Source organism: Micropterus dolomieu, linkage group LG01 (genome assembly GCF_021292245.1).
Source record: "Micropterus dolomieu isolate WLL.071019.BEF.003 ecotype Adirondacks linkage group LG01, ASM2129224v1, whole genome shotgun sequence".
Taxonomy (NCBI): Eukaryota; Metazoa; Chordata; class Actinopteri; order Centrarchiformes; family Centrarchidae; genus Micropterus; species Micropterus dolomieu.
The window spans coordinates 25,365,257-25,386,760 of record NC_060150.1 but is presented as its reverse complement, the minus strand read 5'-3'; the positions used below and the strand labels follow the sequence as shown (position 1 = coordinate 25,386,760).

Genomic DNA, 21,504 nt, shown 5'->3' with positions numbered 1-21,504 from the left:
GAGCACCATCCTGCTGCAGAATTTGGCCTCTTTTATGGTTGGGAATATAAGAGGTAGCTAAGATTTCTTGGTATTTTAGACTATTGATGTTGCCTTCCACCCTGCAGATCTCTCGCACACCCCCATACTGGATGTAACCCCAGACCATGATTTTTCCGCCACCAAACTTCACTGTTTTCTGGGTGAATCTTGGATCCATGCGGGCTCCTGCAATATTTGCGGCGACTGTGGTGTAATTCAACAGAAGATTCATCTGAAAAATCCACCTTCTTCCACTTTTCCATCGTCCATCCTTTTAGCAGGCTTTGGGCCTTGGCAAATGCCACACGGTTTTTCAATTGTCTTTTGTTTAGTGCTGGCTTCTGGGTACTGATTCGACCATGGAGGCCATTTCGAGACAGAATCTGACAAACTATTCTGGTTGACACAGGGACTTCAGGTGACCAGGTCTCGTGGAGCTCTGCTGCAGTGGAAAATGGGCTGGCCTTGGATTTTCGAGCAGTTGTCTTGCGGGGTCTGCCTGACCTGGGCTTGTCAAAAATGTCTCCAGTGTCTTCAGATGTTTTTTTTTATCCTCTGTACTTGACGCTGAGACACATTGAAGGTGTCTGCCACATCAGCAGTGGATCTGGTCTTCAGCCTCTTGATAATCAAAACTTTAGTCTCAGGGTGAATCTTAGGCATGTTTGCAGAGGTCTAGTGTACTGGGGTTGTTTTTATACACACCTGAGACCTAATTGATCCATTATTAGTCACAGGTGAAGCTCATATGACAAGGCGACAACACTTATGTCTTTGCAAAAATTGACTCAATGGACTTTACCAAGCTGTGAATATTAGAATACTTTTTGACAGTTTCGTTTTGCACTGAAACATTATTACAAAAGATGTTGGGATTAAAATGAGCCATTTCTTGTAAAAAAAAAAAAATCTTGATTAGAAATATATTTCAGTGGCACTTCAGGTCAATTTGTACACAAGCGACAAGACTTTTGTCAGGGACTGTATGTTAAAAAACTAAAACATGAACTAAATAATGTAAACTTAAATAAATAGGCAAACTGCTGTCCTAAGCTATTCACTTGTCTTAATCTGAAGTTACAGGTCGCCAATGGCCTTACAAATGTTTAATTCTCCCTAACAGCCTAACAGGTATTATTTTATTAGTTATTGTTTTTATTTCAGTTAGCTAAAGTGTTTTTTTCACACCCAGTGCTACTTTAGTTTTACTAAAAAAAACGTTATTTTAGTTTAGCTTTAGTCTAAAATCACCTTTCTAATTACATGTCACATGGGCTACGTTTATATTGAAGGTTTTACCGGTTACTATGCCTTCGATAAAAGGAATAGACCACATGACTTCCGTTTTTGGTTTATAACGAAAAACGAATTGACTGAAGTTCACAGACTCCTTTCATTCTTTGTTCTAAAAGAAATAACAATAAAATGAACTGCCAAAAACGAAAAACGGGCCGATTTTAATTGGTTTTTCGTTTTTTGATTCTGACACTAAAAATGGTTATTTGGTTTTTTGTTTTGAAACCCATAAACGGTATTTTCCTTTTAGAATTACAAACGAATTACGGATTATCCAGAGATACCCAGACCCACAACGTCTTTGTCTCCATCTTGTGGCTGACTCGTGGTACTGACACATCACGTGGGCCTTTCATTCTCTGTTTATCTGCCTGTGTAGCCCGGAGCTCTTTGGTCATATGAATATTGATCAATATTCCTTGTGATCATTTACATTTCAATGTTTTTGGAAGGCTTATGTTATTTGTAACTGGACTTGGTTGAAGTTACTTGAAGGTTATAATATATAGTGAAAGTAACTTGAAATTTTTAGAGACAAAATAAATCAATATGATAATCTGATATTAAATCATTAACTAGTACGGCTTTAAATGACAGAGATCTGATGTTTAAGAGTCCACTTTTAATTCTCCTATTTAATTCTCTTGTATTTTTGTACACATCGCACCAAATAAAACACAGCTTCACTGCTGTAGCTTTAATGATCAATTTGATAACTTACTGTAGGCCTAATGTAACTATTTTCATGTTGTGAGTAAGTGAAAGCATGACACTGTGGAATTTAATTAATGTCTGCTGCAACAATAGGATGACAGAACCCCAACAAACTGGGAATCCAAACAATAAGCATACTTTGCACAACATTATCAAGGTTCCCAATCTACATCATTCATTAAAAGTAATACCACAATGTATATAACATTTTTACCATGTATACATATTTATGTGAGGTTTTTTTATTTTTATTAGCTCAAATGTATACTTCACTCATTTGCGAACTGTGTATTCCCAAAAGTATGTTAAGACAGTAAAGAAGAGCCTTCAATGTGGCAAAGGGATTGGTAACATCTTTTAGTTCTTGCATGTGTTGTGCTACACAACAACATCGTTATCGACCATTTCTTTTGCCAGCAGCACTTGCTGGCTTTCAGCTTCCTCTGCAACAATGACAGGGCAGGCCATTGTTCACTCTTTTTGTAGCAACACTGAGTTAGCGGCATACACGGATACAGAACTGTGGTCAAGTGAGCTGTCTTTTGTGAGAACAACGTCAGCTAGCCGCAATTAAATTTGGCGTGTACACGTATTTGAGCCTTTATGGTAAATGCAGTGAAATGGAGCAGTGCACGGTGACAGGCAGGGTTAGCAACTTTATTCTGTCATTTTCTAACTTTAGACAAGTGTTGCAGTATGAGAGTCTTACCTATGGAGAAGCTATTAAGTCTTAATTGTACCTGATACAAGCACCACATACAATATAATTAATCAAATTGCAAGAAAGTGTATGTGACAACATCGGGTTTTCAAAATAAGGTGTCCACACAACATATATGCAGTATGGGTCATATGGCATATATATATGCTCTTTTTGGTGCATTTAATAGGATGTTTAGTTTTTGAGTGTTTTTGTAATTTCTGTATTCATTTTCAATTGTGGCCGACACGGTCCTCCATATTTATGGCATGTGTCCACCACAATAGGATGTCTTCAGCATCAACTGATGATCTAAATAGACTAAACAATTACTCAAGAAACCAGTAGGGGGCAACAAATCACCATCTAAGTTCCCAGGTAATTTTGAATCAGGCACAATAAGAGTTTAACATCCTCTGCAGACTAAACTTAAATATTTGTTGTAGTAATGTAGAAACATCAACATTTTGTATGTCATATTATTTGTCTTTGGAAGATTTCCTTCTGGATTGTTCTTTTTTATAGGTATCTTAAAGTCTAGACCTCATATTTATTACCACATTAATGTAATTTGTGATCCTCTGTCTTGCTGAACAATATATATGTTGTATACAAATGTAAAAATGTATTATTTATCAGTGTTCAATTTTACATATTTTGCTGCTTATAAAAGTATGTCTTCATCATCCATTCAAACTGCCCTAAAAGTAACAGATTTGAAAGAAAACATACCAAAAGCTATAGTTTTCTACAGTTGTGACTTCAAGACCATCACTGCCTTGGGAATAGCTATGGAAATATTTGTTTCCCAATTGTTTTTTATTCTTTCCAGTCCATTCACTTATGTGTGTATAGCTTTCATATTAACCCTTCTTTTACCATGCATAATGTGAAACATCAGCAAACACGTGTAAATGTTGTTGGCTGGGTTCATTTTTCCTACTCCAAAGACACTCAATATTTATCCTTCACACAAACCAACTTTGCCACTGAAAAACCAACTCTCTCCTCACATAGGCCTGTGTGTATTGATCATTGTTTAATACAGAAAAGTTTCAGTTAAAATCAAACCCAAAAGAGTAGAACGTGATTAAAACAGTTTGATTTATTTGGCACTTGAGTGAATCGTTTGGTTGAGATCTGTAAAGTGACATTGCTTTGTTAGGAAATGGGCACAATAAGGACAAAGCAGTTACATGTGCTGTTATTGTGTCATGTTGTACGTGTTAGGTTTCCAGGGGCAACGGCACAGCCAGCAGGAATTCTGGACTGTTTGCGGGGAAGAATCCGGAATCAGGCTGTTTGCTCTTTAAGGCCTGTTTTCTTTCCAGTAAAAACATTCCTACCCAGGGGCAAGCAATGCATGCTGAGGGGCCAGGAGTTTAGCACAATCACTGCGGATACAGAGCATCCTGAATCCTGGATGCTCGCTGCTGCTAAACCTCAGCCATGGAGACCCAACATGGGATAACAGGAGTTCTCAAGGCCTCCCATGCCTTCCCACTGCCAGGTTGCATGTGTGGTTTGATTGGGAGTGGTACGTTAATTTTAACATTAAGATTAACTAAGTGTATTATTTGGGCTATAAGTCCATGATTTTTCTTCATTTGATGCGGCAGGAAAAAGAGAGACATTCATATGATTTAGAATGTGAAATGTGCAGCGTCTTCAGCTAAATATTTATCAATTTATCGGATTGTAAGTTATATATGATCAGCTATAACAGGCATCATTTATGAAAAAAATGTTTCTTGTAAATGTTCCTCTTCTTTATTTTCTTTTTAAAAATGGATTTTGTTTTTAGTCTTTCAAAATGTAGATACTGGAAATTCTCATAAGGCTGTGACATTGTTAGACATTGCTGAGAATAAATTTGAAGCAGATATACTTCAAGTGATATAAAAATCTGAGATCCTCACTGTGAATGTACTCAAGTGGAGCAAAAATTATATTTGTGGTAAAATACTTTTTGGGAAACCCAAAAAAGACCCATCTATACCTCTGCATAAGTGCCATTGTAAAAGAATGGCTTGTCTGTCACACAGTGACCTATGACCTCTGGTGTCCATCTCTGGACCTTGGGCTTTCCGTCCTCGCCAGGCCTAACAATGATGGTGCTTCTGGATGCCAGTGAAGGGTCTTCGTTGAAGAAGTTGAAGGGTCGGAGGAAGAAGCCCACTGCGTTGCCGGGTGTTGCCGTGTTGGGGATGTCTTCTGAGTGAGGCACATGCAGGAAGCCGACTGTCACCCAGGCTACCAAGTCCTGCACACAGGAGAGCAAACATTACATTAGAATTTAGGACGCATAACAGGTGGTCTTTATCTTCTTGAAAGAACAAATAGATGAAAATGTCAGCATTCATGAGTTATATGGTGAGCGACCATAACTGATGAACAGATTATTTTAGCAAGATCAGCCTCAAGCCACTGACATAACCTCTCAGGAAAACTCCCCAACACCCCAAATGTAAACCACATTTCTAAGAATCCACTTGAAACATAAGGGTGCTCGCCATTACTGAATTGTTGCACCAGTCAAAAAGACTCATCACTAATCTCTCAAATCTCAAAAGCCGTGGAACAAAAATGGTAATTAAACTGTTACCATGGTCTGTGGTTGGTAATCATAAAATTATATTGTGTGATCCAATACGGTTCTGAGCAAACTTTTCCACTCTGATTTCCAAAATTATGTGTACAGTGTTCATCAACATTAGGGGGCCCAGTGAAATAAATCATACAATATATTTACAAACAATTGTATTATTATTTGTTATTATTATTATTTAACAACTGGAAATGGGGTGTGTGTAGTCACTGGATGCACTTGTTATGGTTAGAGGAATAGTTCAACATTTTGGAAATTTGGTTTGTTTACTTTCTGAAAATCAGTATAAATCTAACGTGGACAAAACTACTGTCCCCTGACTTTGATCTTAAAAGCATATTGTGGAAATGTGTGATATACATGTACAAGCTTTGTCTTAGGCCCCATCCACACTACTGCGTTTTCGTTTTAAAACGGAGACCTTTTGCTACGCACCTCCCGTCCAGACTAAAATGGCGAAAACAAAGACCTAAAACAGAGAAGTTTGGAAACGCCGCCGACCCCGTTTTTCACCTTAAAACTCTGGGTAGGGTTTTAAAACGGACGCTCATGTTTGACTCTCTGATGGGGTCTTACGAGTCATGCAAAGCAAACACAATGCTACTGACAGAGTTTTTAGCTTAGGTATTTTTATTAAAATATTTTGTACCATGCAAATAACATTTATTTGCTACACTTGTACTGTGCATGTCGCCATATTTACTTTGCAACGACTCTGTTTTCCGCCGCCACAGTCGCTTTTAACTCCCGTGTTACATTCAGTAACAATACCAGCTCGTTATTGGTCCATGCAAAACAAAATCTAGTGTGGTTCTTCGTCTGTAGTACTTTATTCTTTCGCCAATCTTCTGTAACTACGGAAGAGACCTTCTGCTTCATGTTTACACCAGCATGCGCATGCGCAGTGTAAGTTTTCAACTCTGATACGCAGCTAAAACGCTGGTGTGGACGGAGATCGTATTCGTTTGGGCCTGAGGGGAAACTCCTGCACTACTACTTACTTGGTTAACTATGTTTTCATTGTTGCGGATGTAATCCTCAAAGGACACAACGGGTTCCCAGGGGTCATTCTGGGTATAAATGCTGCTGCTGGTGGCTTCACTATCTTTATGACGAGTCACAGCCAGAGGATACCTGTGGAGAGACAGTTTACCAGTCAATTAGTATTTAACACTAAATGTAATTGTGATATCTAATTGGAAAAAAAATCATACAGAGAAAAAGCACCTCTTTTTTCATTTCAAGTGGGCCTTTTTGTTTTAATTTTGTCCAACTGTTCTCATTCAGTCAAACAGAACCCTCCTGGGTGTTGAGAAACATCAGCGGTTTTCCTAAATTTACTTCAGGTGCAAACACTTACAATGCCCAAATGTGACAATCCACTATTAGGTGACAAAAGTTCAAGTTTCTGTTCGATGCACCTGTGGTGACTCCCTAACTATGACTCTACTTAGACTCCCAATCCAGAAATTAATCTCTTCAATCCCAATCATGTGTGAAAACTTTGCTCAAATGCTATGATCCCAATGTGTCCAAGATACCAATACCAATGATAATATAATAATAATAAAAGATACGACTGACTGAATTTGGGAAAAGTGTGTATAATATGTCGACAATGCATTTGGATTGAGGGCAAACCATAAAAATGGCATATTGGGTTTAAATATTGTACCCAAGTTATACCTTCTTTATGACTAGACCCGGGTTCAAATCCACTGTGAGACCCCAATGTGAGCAAGACACTTAACCCCTAGTTGCTCTAGAGGCGTGCGACCTCTGACATAAAAAGCAATTGTAAGTCGCTTTGGATAAAAGCGTCAGCTAAATGAATAAATTTAATGTATAAGGGGAAGTATTTTATTACCTTGACCAACTGATGCCATTTTCCTCTCTCCAGCCTCTTGGAAGGACACTGTGGGCATGTGAGTTAAACTGAATACGGTAGCCCTTTTGGTGCCCCCACTTATTTTTCTCGTTGGGGTTGTTAAAGTGTACATAGCGGGGGAACTTTTTGCCGAAGCGGAAAGCAGCAGACCGCTCAGTCTTGTGCTCAGTCATGTGAAGTTTGGACTGGACGATGAAATCTTTCGGGCTCCAGGGATTTGAGAAGTTGACAAATTTCAGGTCCATTGTCTCAAAGCTGTTCTCGCGACCTGTGTCACAGTGAAATGAAAGAGTTGTCAGGAGAGGTTCTTCTTTCAAGGTACAAGCAGCCTGTTGAGACATTAGACATTTACTTTAGTATTAGAAGTCCATCCATGGGCAAGTGGAGGGGTACACCCTGGACAGTTTGCCAGTCAAACACAGGATTGACACGTAGTGACAGGCAACTATTCACTCTCACATTCACACTTATGGATAATTTAACGTTGCCAATTAGCCTAAATTGCACTGTGGGAACATCTGAAGAAAACCCATGCAGGCGCAGGAAGAACATGCATACTCCACACAGAAGAGGTCCTGTTGGCCAGCAAGTTCCAACATGGGCCTTCTTGCCATGAGATTACAGAGCTTCACAGCACAAGTGCAAGCCAAGCATCAGAAGTCTTCTTGCTATTTATTTCAGCAGAGTTAAGTTGAATATACTAAGAAGCAGAAGTGACACACAGGTCAAGATAAAGTTGTGGACGCATGCATGGCACATAGGCTTGATAACAGCTGGCCTTGATCACACATTTCAATAGAACAGTTGCACAGGCTTGATAGCCTGGAATGTCTCCTTTATGACAGGGTAATGTTCACAAAACCATGTTATCTGGACTGGCATCAATAAAAGACAAAGTTTCTTTGTTCCCTTTTCTTTCATCTAATTTCACCACCAGTTCAATTCAAACTGTCCTGACATTACAGGTGTTATACAAATACATCTATCTTGCTTTGCCTCCTTGCATTGCCTTCAAAACACTACAAAAGATTGGTGTAAAGGGATTAATTAGTCACCACCACGAAACCCATTGTTTGCTCAAGTAAAAAGATTGAAAAATATTGCAGATGGTTTTCCCAACCCCATCGCCAAGAATGAATGTCAATATTGGAGGACTCTACAAAATGTTATGTTTATTTCCAAAGTTCTTTTATATCCTGTGGCAACATTAAATTATCACTTTCACCAATGTCTGCGCAAGGCAACTATGGCATGGAAAATTGTGGTTATGACTGTTGTGGTCCAGGTATGGTTAGGGTTAGGCAACTAAAACATTTGGCTGAGGTTGGTGAATTGTGGTTACAGTTGATAGAAAAGCAAATGTTAATTGTAGGGCTATTGCAGTATGTGAACTTTGGTCTCCTTTACATGAAAATGTGTCCTAATTTACCCTTGCTTTCCACCTTGCTACATAAAGGACACTAGACATAAACTGTGAGGTGCAGAATCATCCAAAATGGACATAATTCATGGTCTACTGTGGTGGATTTTCCACTGATCTTCTTTAAACTGGGCATTAAAAACTAGGTGATTGTTCCGTAACACTCACCAGCAATATCCAGGTCCACTTTGTAATGGATGAGGTGTGTGTGCAGGTTACCCAGCACATAGTTATACACCTTGGTACCATAGTGAAGTCCATTAGGTGTAAAGAATGTGGCGTGGATATATCCGGTGGCGCTGACCTTTACCTCCACCACTCCATTCTGGTAGAAGAGGAAGTCCCAGATGTAATCATAGTTGTAAACCGTCGAGGTTGTCCTCAGTACCAGCAGAGTGTTTTCCAGCCCTCCAAAGAAGTTATATCCCCCCTGGAAGTTGGAGTTGAAATGCCTTCTCAGAGGCATAGCAGTTGTCATCTCAAAAATACAGAGTGCATTTTTGTATCGCACAGGTTTGTCTGTGTCAAAGTAGTGGTGAAGGTCAACAAAGGTGGCAATTTCTGGACAGTCGATTCCAGGCGCCAGCTCATAGGTTGAAGTGCCCATAGCCCAGCCAGCATCAATGTACTTTGTTTGCATGGCAGCGGGAGTATCACCAGAATAGAAGGCAACAGCTTCTTGGAGGCTGATCTCATAGGCTATCCTTTCTCCATTGAAACGGAGGTCAAAGACTTGAAGTCCAGCTGATGACCGGACTCGGTAGGCAAAAGACCATCCAGCATATTCAACAAAATTGTGGTCAACATGATAGCGAGGCCCCTGTGGCTCCACTAGCTTAGGACCATGGATATTAGTGGGAGTGTTGCTTGGACCCCGGGGGATGTAAGTGGAATAGAGGTCACTGATGTCATGATCGGGTAGTTTGACCTTCTCCACACCTCCTGATTCATATTTTTCTACCAGTTCCTCAACACTGTCAAAGTACATGCTGTTGTACCAGACCTTCTCGACAGTCCACTTTTCTGGATCCAGGTCCCGGTGGTTGATAAGCACCTCAAACCCAACTGGGTGGATGAAATAACCCTCCACAAACTTCTGCAACATGATCCAGGTTCTCCTCTCACCTGGACCCAGCCCACGGGGCGCTATGTCTGAGAACGTCAGGCAGCGGTCAGAGCAGTTAGTAAAGGAAAACCCTCCTGTGGTCTCAAACAGAAGCTTGTGAGCCGTAGTTGTGATCTTATTGAGGATGTCAGTAATATGGTCATACTCTACTGCAGTAATAGGCCTTGACTCAAACCGGATAGGCATATCCCCCTTGAACTTCTTGACTTCATGGGAATTTGGGGATGGCAGAGGACTTACAATGTACTCAGTGATGTTGGACTTGATCTGATTTCCAAACTGGATGATCACACGGGCTTGACGTGGAGGTCTGGCATGTCCATGGTCCAGAGCTCTCAGGGCTTCATGCTTCTTTGGCAGATGGAGTTCTATCAGTAGGATGCTATTCTTCTTCAGAGTCTTGCTACGAGCATCAGTGAGCTCCAGCTCTGGAATACCATGCAGGTAGGCCCGGACAGCTTTCATTTCACGTACTGTGAGGTCGGCAAACATGGGGGCACCATGATGAGCCCAGTCTCTTGATCTGGAAGCACTACAACCAGCCAAGCAGACCAGCTGCAGTAGACAGAGAATCCTCATGGCTTTACTATTATGGAGAAAAGAATATCCAGCATAAATTTAGAGAATAAGGGAGAAAAACTGTATATGTCCAATGAATTAATTTAGTAAGGTTCCATTTTTGAAAAGAATAAAAATCTTCCAAATCTTGTATTTAACAGTTTGATGTAGAGAGTTTCTATTTTATAGCCTGTTACTTCCCCCCTTCTTGTAAACTGAAGAATTAACAAACTAAGGATAATCTCTCTGCTACCTTTCTTTCTCTTTTCTCTTCACAGCTGGATGAGCAATTTTTACTCTTTCCCTACATGCTATTTATTCTACCATTCTCCAGGTTACTTCTCCACAGGAACACCACTTTATTTTTATTATATTTTATTTATAACAGTATGTATCAGTATCCAACATAACACACTCGTCAACATCGTCTCTCTCTCTGATAATCTTCCGATAATCTACTGTTTGTGCTGCACACTTACAAGATAAACTGGACTGTCATGTCAATTTCAAAATTCCCATCAAGTTCTCAGTGCAGTTTGTCACATTTTTCAGAACTGATCTGATTGTATAAGATACTTACATAATAGCATTTATGTAATAATGTTGTAATACATAATGTACTGACTTTGGAGTAGTTCAAATCTTCCTTGAGAAACACTTTCAGCTCTCTATCAGGAACTAAGAAACTGACCAAGCTACTGTACCTGTAGTTGTTCTCCTGCTTCAATCAATTGAAGAAAACCCTCTCAAAATAAACGATGCACTGCTGCTTATATTTAACCTCCTAGCGGCTGATTGGTCAACAGTGGGTTATAAATATGATGAGATAACAGTTGCTCTTTTTAGATAATTCTGAAGAAGGCAAGACAGGTTTATTTGGATAGCACCTTTCAATAACAAGACAATTCAGTGTGCTTGACATAAGACATAAAAGGTATAAAGAAATTAAACACAAGGCAATTTAGAAATATAGTATAGACAGACACATGTGAATGATTTAAAATCAGATTGAGACAGTGTAGTTACAGTGAAATGCAAGATATGAATAAATTGCCCCAATTTTAATTTAATAAAAGGCAACGGCAAACAAGCCTTGATTTAAAATAACTGGGAGTTGGAGCAGAGTACAGTTTGGAATGGATGCATTGAAATAATAAAAATAAAGCTCTGAAATTTAGCAATACAAATGAATGCGTCAAACCATTAAGGTGTTGTTAGCCACAAGTCACTGGTAGAAGAGATACAGCAGAGTCCTGAGGATTGCTGTAGCATCACCCAGGGAAAATGTGTGAAATGAAGCAGTACAGTTCATCTTTCTCTGCAACATTGTAGAATGACTCTGGTTTTGATTGATGTTTTACAACCTGCAATACATTGATTGTACAAGGATGAACTTTGCTCTTTCATTTGCTCCAAGGTAACACTGTATGAGGCCCAAGTGAAAACTAATCCAACTAAGTGAAATGCGTAGACTGTTATAAAGACTTATCACTTTAAATTGAAAACAAGTTCAAAGAGTTATTTCTTCTAGTTGTGAATTAGATATCTGAATATTGAATACTGTGTTACAAACAAACAAACCTTAAAACTTGCTCATATCACTTAGAGTGTTTTTTTCATGCAATCCAACAGTATATATCTTTTTATATAAAGTGCAAGGCTTGACTGGGATCAATAGCAATCTTCATCTAGAAAAATTGCCTGTGGTTTTTCCTTTTTTCTCACACAGTTACACACATCTGTACCTAAATTAGGGGGGTTAAGCAGGTTGACCCATAATGTCTGAAACTCTCTCAGCGCTGTAATACACTGAGACAGTTATTGCATTTCACCCTGTGACTGCTGCTAGAGCTGTGCGTTATTCAGTGTACACTGTAAGCACATCAGTTTAAATATAGATTGTTTGGCTTGGTGCCAGGGGCATTTTTAGCTACGGTTCTGGGTAGGGCAATCGCGGTCATTTTACAGCCCCCACATTATGGATCCTACTGGTGTTGGTATTCCCCTGACTTTTTATCTAACAACAAAAGCAGCAACTTTTTCCGTAAAATATCTCAAAATGTACAAATGAATAGGCACAAATTTGGTGATCCCCTGACCTTCTCAGTGAAATGTGAAACAATTGATACACACATTCATGCACCCCAAAGGATGAATGTGGTGATCTTTACTTTGTTTTTAGAGCTAATTAGCAAATGTTAGCATGCCAGCATGCTAAACTAAGATTGTGAACATGGTAAACATAATACCTGCTAAACATTTGCATTGTCAGTGTGCACATGTTATCATGCTGAGGTCAGAATTGGCGCAAAGCACCACTGTGCCTAAGCACAGTCTCAGAGAACTGCTGGCATAGCTGTAGACTCTAAATCTAGTTTATTTTTGTCCTCCTTCCTATGAATGACGATGAAAGATTGAACTAACAGTGACTCAGCTCATTGCTATCTTTCACAAAAAAGCTGCAAGTTAATTGGTGGGGTTTATGGAGGAAAAGTAAAGAAGGCATTTGTGACACATTGTGTTGCTTATGCCATTAAAGTAGCCCCTTGTGACATCAGCTTCTCCTTCCTCTGGACTCACGCTATGGTGTAGGCTACTATGGTCACAGCTGTGTTTGAGCCTCCTCGCTCTGGGGTCAGGAGGTCAGACTTGGGATATTGGTGAGTCTGAAAGCCTTAAGTCCCCATGTCTGTTGACACACTTCATTGAATAAATGCCCCCATCATCCTTCACGAAACGCCTCTCTTTACAGGATTAGGCTCTGACAAACATCTCTTTATTCTGTGGCTGAGGCTCCACGACCCCCGCCATCACCTACAGCGTACTGTAATGTTTGATGGGTTGAAGTCAGAAGATGTGTCTGTCACAGGTCTGGTGACCAATGATTGCCCTCCCAGCTGTGACCTTGCCACTTACATCCAATGGTAACAGGTTCAGATGCTACTTTACATTGCATCAGTGACACCCCACATTTAAAATTCTGCATCTGAGGCTCCGCTCCCCCCATAGTATCAGTATCACCTTACTGAGGACTGTATCGCACACTGTTGGACAAAACAAAAAGAAAAGTAATGAAAACAAAACGACAGTGAAACCACAGAAACGTCTGATGAACAAGCCAAGGACATTGTATGGCAAAAATTTTAAACAAAGGTAAGTCCACCTTTTGTTAATTGTAGTTGCAATTGTAGTAGAGAAAATATATAATGTGTATTAATTTACTTAAATTTTATATTGATTGGTTTAATGAATTTATGTGAATTGTTTGATTACTCACAACACACGTAACACATTATAATCAATCTTTTGATTGGTCCTATTATTAGGCGATCATCCTGCCTGACTTTTATGAATACATGTCAGCAAGAATTGTTCAGCTTTCTGAGTTTTCAAGGCAACACTGATTATTTAAAATTGGTATTATGATGTTTAATGAGAAATTATGAATATATTTTATAAATATAAAACATACAATTTTGTTTTCATTTAATTTTAAGCACAAACAACCAGGAGAGGACCATGGAGACACTACTGCTGATTTTGCTTGGACTGCAGACAGTGAAGGGAATGGGGTGGGTATGATTCAGACCAGTTAAGCACATTTTGAAGAAACACAGTTACTAATGATATTTTAGTACAAATTCAAATGAGTTTTTATTATAAAGGATCCTCATTGAAGCCATTTTAACTTTACTGTATAACTATTAACTATTTAAGATTGCCCACACAAAATCCATTGCTTATTACCTTTGTCTGTTGCTGTCTTGTGTCTGTGTGTGTGTGTTGTATAATAAGAATCTTTATACAAGTAGAAAGTAGAAGTTCCCTTTTTGACCTTAGAATTTGGGACTTTTAACTAAGCTTTAGGAAAGTACCTCGGTGCACAACAGTAGACTTGAACATGAAGTATTTGTGATGAAATTAAATCTCTGTACCATGCTCCAGACACTGGTGTGAACACACGGTGGAGGAGAGAGTAGAGCGAGTCCTGTCCCCACGTCTGCAGCTTGAAGTGAGATGTTCTGAGGTGTATCAGTATAACACCCAGGGCTGGAGGCTAGATGTGGACCGCATGCGCATCAAGCATGGGGATGATGATGGCATCGCACTATACTACAAACAACAGGGCCCCAAGGCATCCTGTTTTCTATACAAGTAAGTGAAAAGTTCAGCAATTGTCAGTCTGTTGGCCTGTCTCTTAGTCTCCAAGGTATGAAGAGTTTCAGGTAAATCATTAGGTGGCTCAGAAGGGGAAGACAGGATCACTTAGTGTTCCCAGTTTATTTTCAGTGATTCAAAAACATTCTGGCAGTATTGCTAGTCTCAATCAGATGAAACGGCCACCTTGAAACATTTGCACAGATGGCATTTACTTTTGGTGTTAATGTGTTGTAGTGGGAATGTGGCAGGGGATCATTCCCTTATCGCTACAACAGTGACTCCTGTTGGTTGGTAAGGGCACCTGTATGAAGGTGGTTATAATTGTGGGGGGAATCGCATGAACACGTGTATGTTAAACCCTCCTAGTGAAATAAATTGACTTGGAATACAGAACAGGAAGTGAGACAGTCCAGTGAAGGTAGATACTGCCAAAAATGAATACATACAGTATTGTGAATTTATTCACGTTTCACCTGATCTGATCTCAGACCCCCAGAGGTGGAGAGCCAGATGGTGAACAAGACAGTGAGGGCATGCTGTGAAGGCTGGGGCGGACTACGCTGCTCTGAGGGTGAGGACAAGAAAGCAACATCTGCTGTGCATGCATCATCCCTTTGTTACATGTGAAATGACACACTATACAATCAGTGCATCATTACATAAAATACCACAAATTTTGTGAGAAATTGGAAATGTACTGTAATCAGTAATAACTTTTGTACAGTTTCATTAGTCAATGAAAAACAGCAGTGTCTTACATTCTTACTTTTCTTACTGTGTTTCTTTATTGTGTAATCAAAGGTTGTTGGTCAAGCCCAAAGCTCAGGCCTTTTTTCATTTTATTGATTATAGGAAAACATTGCAAATCACTAAAACTACTTTAAACTAACCATAATAGAATAGAAAATAACCTAATAATGATGTTTCAATGGTGTCTTTCACCAGCTATTATGGATGTAATAAACAAACCTCCCACTATTTGTCATTTATTTTAAAGATCTAAATGCAGTGACTATATCAGGATTTTCCTTTGCAGTCACATTTTCTTCCCATTTTTAAAATTTCTTTCACCCTAACCCCTTTCCTCTCCATTTACTTCCTCCATCCTTCATCTAAACTTTTCTCTCTATATTCTTCCAGGTGTGAGTGCGCGTGGCCAGTGTTACTCTACATGGAGTTGTGAGGAGTTTCCTGGAGTTCATAACTCCTCCCTTATGCACATGGAGCAGTGCTGCAGCAGTATGTGGGGGCTGAGCTGGAAGAATGCATCTGACCAGACCTGCTTGTCTTGCACATACACTCTCCTTCCTGGTCAGAGAACATGGATGCACATTATGCACACACGTACTGGACCTACCTAACTGTTTAAGATGTTGTTCAAGCATGAATTTTTGACATGCACTGAATTTATTTCTCTTTTCAATCCACTGATAAGTCTGCAGTTGCTCATTACTTGTATTTCATATGACATCACATGAGAGCTAATTGCACACACTTCCTCTCTCTACTCTCTCCCTCCTCTTCAGACTCCCAAACTTCCCCTCTGGTACGTGGTGGTTTGCTGGGTAGCGTCAGGATGCCTCAGAGCTCGGCCACCTGCATGTCCTGGGGTGGAGCCCACTACCGCACTTTTGACAGGAAGCACTTCCACTTCCAGGGAAGCTGCACTTACCTGCTGGCCTCATCTACTGATGGCACCTGGGCAGTGTACATCAGTACAGTCTGTGACAGGAGAGGAAACTGCAGTAAGGTGTGAAATATGGCAGATTCCATGGATGGATGGAGTTGATGAAGCGGTATAATTAGTGGCATACTTTTCTATACTTTTCTCTCCACTAGCCATAATGTAGCAGTAGTTAGTATATATAAGCATGGTAGTAACATTGTGAAGCTTAGCTGAAAGCCAGGTTGGCCTGCTTTGATTTGCTTATATGTAATAAAAAAGTATGTTTGTCAGAAAAGCAGTGATGGAAATGTCTGCTGGTTTATGTTAATGTGTCTGTGGCCATCTGCTTTCAGGCTTTGAGGATGATGCTGGGTCTAGATTTGGTTTCAATTCATCACAGGAACTTAACACTGAACAACCTCCCTGTTTCAAATGGAGAACCGCTCTTCCAAAATGGTAAACTATTTTCAAGCAATCAATCAAGCTCTCTCTCTCTCTCTCTGAGGTGCAGTTAGCTCAGTTGGTAGAGTGTGCGTCACAAGTCCTTGCTGCCGCTCGCTGGATTCAAACCCGGGCTTTACCCTTTGCTGCATGTGGCCTCTTATTTCGCTCCCTCTTTCCTCTCTATCCACTGTCCTATCTAATAATAGCAAAAAGTTATTTTCATTTCTTGTCTGTTAACCAGGCAATCCGAGATTTAAAATAACAACCGGAGATGAGCAGCCGAACAACAACAATAAACAGAAGACAAAAAAAACAACTGAGGGAGAATGAAAAAGAGAAACAGTGGACAACCCATTCTCGCTCCCAAGTCATCACAAATGCTAGCATGGTCAAGAGCCACTTTACAACATTTCACAACGTTAACAACCTGTTGTGCAAAATTGTGATGTTTAGCAACATTAACAAGTACTTTTATTTTGAAAATGTAACTGGACATTGCATACTTTTTATCCATATGTGATCAGTTGAGAGTGAGAATGTGTTACCATTGTCTAATAAATTGGATGGATGTGCATGTTGGATGCAGATCTATCTATCTATCTATCTATCTATCTATCTATTCTTATTTTCTTTATTTTAACTTCTTACAGGAGTGAGTGTTCATTGGCTCGGGGACTTTGTGTTTGTGGAGAGCGGCCTGGGAGTGAGAATGAAGTTTGACCTGACCAACACAGTCTACCTGACAGTGACCGCCGAGCATCTCGCATCCACCAGAGGTCTCTGTGGAGTCTACAACAACTATGCTGATGGTGAGAAACTGATCAACAAGTTCTCCAACCTAAACAACAAAATAGGTTGTTTGTCCATGCCTCCAAAAACGACACGAGGGTTTCCTGTACCAGTCCAGCGACAGGCAACCGAACATGGTTAACTTTATGAAACGGTCGCAGTTTGATTACGTTTAGGCAACAAAACTACTTGGTTAGGTTTAGGAAAACATCATGGTTTGGGTTATAATAAATACATTACATAAGTCACATGACGTATATTAATCACGTGACGGAAGTCACATAACTCACGTGACGGAAGTCAGTAACACTATCTTACTTATTTAATTGGTTTCACATTCCCCTTGTGAAAGTCCTGGGTTCCACCCTATCTACCTCCTTATTCACACTTTCTCACTATTTATAATACTTCACCCTTCTTCCTTCTCTGCCACTAGAGGTTGCTCCCACAATAAATGTAAATATGGGTCATAATAACGTCACTTTTTTCTGGGTAGGACTGGCTCTAATAGAGGCACGCGCACACATACACACACATACACAAACAGATTATTTATTCCCCATTATCTCTTGAAATAACAAAGATAACCCTAACTCTTTATAGTTTTGTAGTTCACACATCTTTGCAATGCATTAGTAACCTATCTGTGTCTTGGTGCCATAGATGATTTCACCACAATGGGTGGAACTGTATCCCATTACGCCGCCAGCTTCGGCAACTCATGGAAAGTTCCTGACCAGGAGAATCAAGTACTGCATTGAATACACTGAATGAGTATTTCCATTATAGCTCTTTGTTACCACTGTTATTTTTCTTTATGAGAAACTATGAGCTATATTTGTGCTCTCTGAATACACACTGAAAGTAACCGCATCATTTTGAAGCTAATTTGATATGGTTTCAGCAGTTCAGTTCTATGACACTTCTACTGTATATACAATAAATGACAAAGTGCACACCTGAGATGAACCCTCTGTAATTGAGTCTCTCTGTGTCTCTGTCTCTTTCAGGGCTGCAGTGATGCGGCTGAGCTTGGTCACAGCTGTGATGTGTCAGCTGACCCTGCCTTACGAAGGCAGGCAGAATCAGTGTGTTACCGATTGCTGGAAAACCCCTTCACACACTGCCACCTAAGGGTCAGACAACCTTGATGTGCATCACAGACGACATTACCAGTGTTTGCTAAATTAAGTTATTAGGGTCAGGAACAAGACCACGCCTCTCTCTCAGTAATCTAACCACCCGTGCTTCACTTATTTCATCCACCTGTGCCTCTCTAATCCAATCACCTGCACATACATATATAAACACATCTAATCCCTTTCTCTCTCGTTTGTCTCAGTTTCCACTACCATTTGTTTAGACTCAGACACTAACACTCAAACCACTTAAACGACCAGTCCATGGTCAAGCAGCTCTTTCTCTCTCTCTCGCAGCAACCACTACTAGCGCTGCTGTCTATTCCGCTACAGTCACAACAACAAGCCACATCGGTCCATGTTATGGACTTACTCCATTTCTACCTTTCTTTCTCTGTTCCCCTCCCTCCCCACTCCTCCCTCTATATCACACTGCATCCTACAGCAACCCCCACCCTGAGTCTGCCCACACCACTCATCGTAAATCCCGTGACCACCAGCATTTTCACATTGGTCTCCACCGTTCCCCTTTCCACCCACTTTCTTAGAAAACAAATCCTCTCAGGTACCCACCTCGATCTCACATTTCTTTTCCAGCCATCCATTAGCAACACCACCAGCCCCAGGGAGCTCTTAACACCCGACAGCACGACCCAGCTTATACGTCCAACCTTCACGATCTAGGGAACTCACGACCATAGAATTTGCCTCTGCATTTTCTCTTTATTGCAATACCATCTGTTCAGTGTCCTCAACCGCAGGGCCGAGTTTGAAGACTACCTCTCCATGATCTTGCATTTGGATCTGCGGTTCATCGAGGATATCCCCAATCCATCATAACCTCCAGTCCGCCCTCGCCGAGCCTATACAGTGGCCAAGTTCTTATCAAAAGAAGTTGACAACGGCTTCACAACAGGTCCACAACAATAATTTTTTTCCGGACATGTCAGAGAACACAGATATGTGGGAGAGATTCTGAATGTGCAGACAGTTCTGAACATGAGTAGAAAAGCTGCTGAAACACAGGAGCTATTAAAGTCCATGAGCTGATAACTGAATTTAAATTAAATCATTTATCATCGAGGTAAAAATGTGCCCCAAACAGATAACATTTCATTTTTGTTTTTAAATATTTTAGTTTGAATCAAGCACAATAAATATTATTTATTTTATCAATTTTATCAGTTTTTTTTATACCATTTATTATTTATTTATTATTTATTGCTAACAACTATAGAGGATAATAACATAGTAAAGAAACAACATTTTGATTTTGGGACACTTTACACAAACTTCAGGACGGTTCAAATTGTTTTTCAGGACAGTTCAAGGACAGAGGTGAAAAACGTTAGTCTGGAACCCTGCCATATACCTTAGCAGTTAAACTCCTTCATCAGACTCCTTCCGGAGCTCCTACCTCTTACATCTTACGACGTCCACGCTTTGCTCATTTTCGCTCAGTCTAGCAACACATTTTTTGGGGATCATAATGCTAGTGCTTATAGAGTCGTGCCACGATCCTGAGTCTCGACCCCCGGGTTCCTAGCCATTCCCACCACCACAACCCGATCAACCCCCTTCATCCCTAACTTCTCGACCCCTTCATCCCTCCCCTTCCCGAACCTTCTCGCTACCCAAATAAACTACCTCTTGTACCTCAGTTGGTGTGGTCTCAGTTAGTGAACTCTTTGTTTATCACTTGATGGTACTGCTTTTAGAGACTACATTGTAGTGACTACATGGATGTCACTAAGTAACTAAGTAACAACTGATTGCCACTGACAACTGTCAAAGACAGAATTAATAACTAGTTTAAATTCAACTTACAGCATTGCCAAGGGGTACTTTTGACCTCACTCTGGCGTTATCTTACACTGAAATTAATCTGAGTGTAATAAAAGTCTGGTTAATGATTTATAAATTTCAGTTGATGGAAGCTATAATCCTGCACATGGATTTTTACCTTTCTGACTTTAGAGACTCCTAGTTTCAAACTTATTTGTGCATGCTCTTTGATGCAGGTTTACTGTTGAATAACCCAGAAGTGACAAGATTGTGACGTATCTTTCAGTTGGACCCAGCAGCGTACATAGATGCCTGTCTCTACCTGTACTGTAGCCTTCCACCCAAAGAGAGGGATTTGGCAGTGTGTGACACCCTGGCCAGCTATGTCCGAGAGTGTGCCCAGCAACATGTCATCATAATGTGGAGGACAGCCGCCCTATGTGGTAATTAAATAAACCGATTTTAGTATCCTGTTGACTAAGTGTGCAAAGGGCTTCGGACATGCGATGCTGCAATTTTAGATTAGACACATCTCCTTATCTGAAACGAGGGTCTTGGGATGGAGGGTAGTGTATGCTGTACAGATTGTAAAGTCCGTTGAAGGACATCTGTGATTTATGATATTGGGCTTCAGAAATATAATTGATCTGGGTTGAGTTGACACTTTTGGCAAAGCATCCTCTCTGTCTATTCATCCCTCAAAAATTTACTGCAAAAAGTTTAGTAATTGCATAAAATGCTAAAATGTCACAGTAACAGTAGAGAACAGTCTGTGAGGTTACTCAGTTATGTAAGTGACACAATAATATCTACCGTAAAACTTCAATTAATAGCCGAGTCCCAAATAACCCCCTACCCCGTTTACTGGCCTGGTGTTGTAACGCATTTTGACAAATAAACACAGGTCTCCATTAGACGCCTGGTCCCAGGGTGACCCTCTGTCAATATCAGAGCAATCTGATGTAGTATTTTAAAGTTACAGCCCTTGAAAGTGTCTAACATTTTCACTGAATTTGCTGATTTCAGATGGATGTTAAAAGAAAATGTCCTGTTTCCACTGACTCATTTCACTTCACAGTGACAGCAGACCACCCCAGGGTGACCCTCTGTTAATATCAGAGCAATCTGATGTAGGTTTTTTAAGTTACAGCCCTTGAAAGTGTCTAATATTTTCACTATTTGCGACACG

The 21,504-nt window shown here is 40.2% G+C and overlaps 1 protein-coding gene and 1 long non-coding RNA gene across 2 annotated transcripts; one reads left to right on the top strand and one right to left on the bottom strand.

Moving 5' to 3' along the window:
* Positions 1 to 4,024: 4,024 nt before the first annotated feature.
* LOC123978762 lies at positions 4,025 to 5,040 on the top strand. Its single transcript, XR_006827050.1, has 2 exons — positions 4,025 to 4,268; positions 4,777 to 5,040. It is a non-coding gene; the product is annotated as an uncharacterized LOC123978762 (long non-coding RNA).
* Positions 4,725 to 10,352, bottom strand: LOC123978710 (amiloride-sensitive amine oxidase [copper-containing]-like). Its single transcript, XM_046062133.1, has 4 exons — positions 8,816 to 10,352; positions 7,207 to 7,495; positions 6,341 to 6,473; positions 4,725 to 4,994 (listed from the first exon to the last, which is right to left on the bottom strand). Exons 1-4 carry the CDS (start codon positions 10,350 to 10,352, stop codon positions 4,725 to 4,727), a joined length of 2,229 nt encoding a protein of 742 aa, XP_045918089.1.
* Positions 10,353 to 21,504: the final 11,152 nt, after the last annotated feature.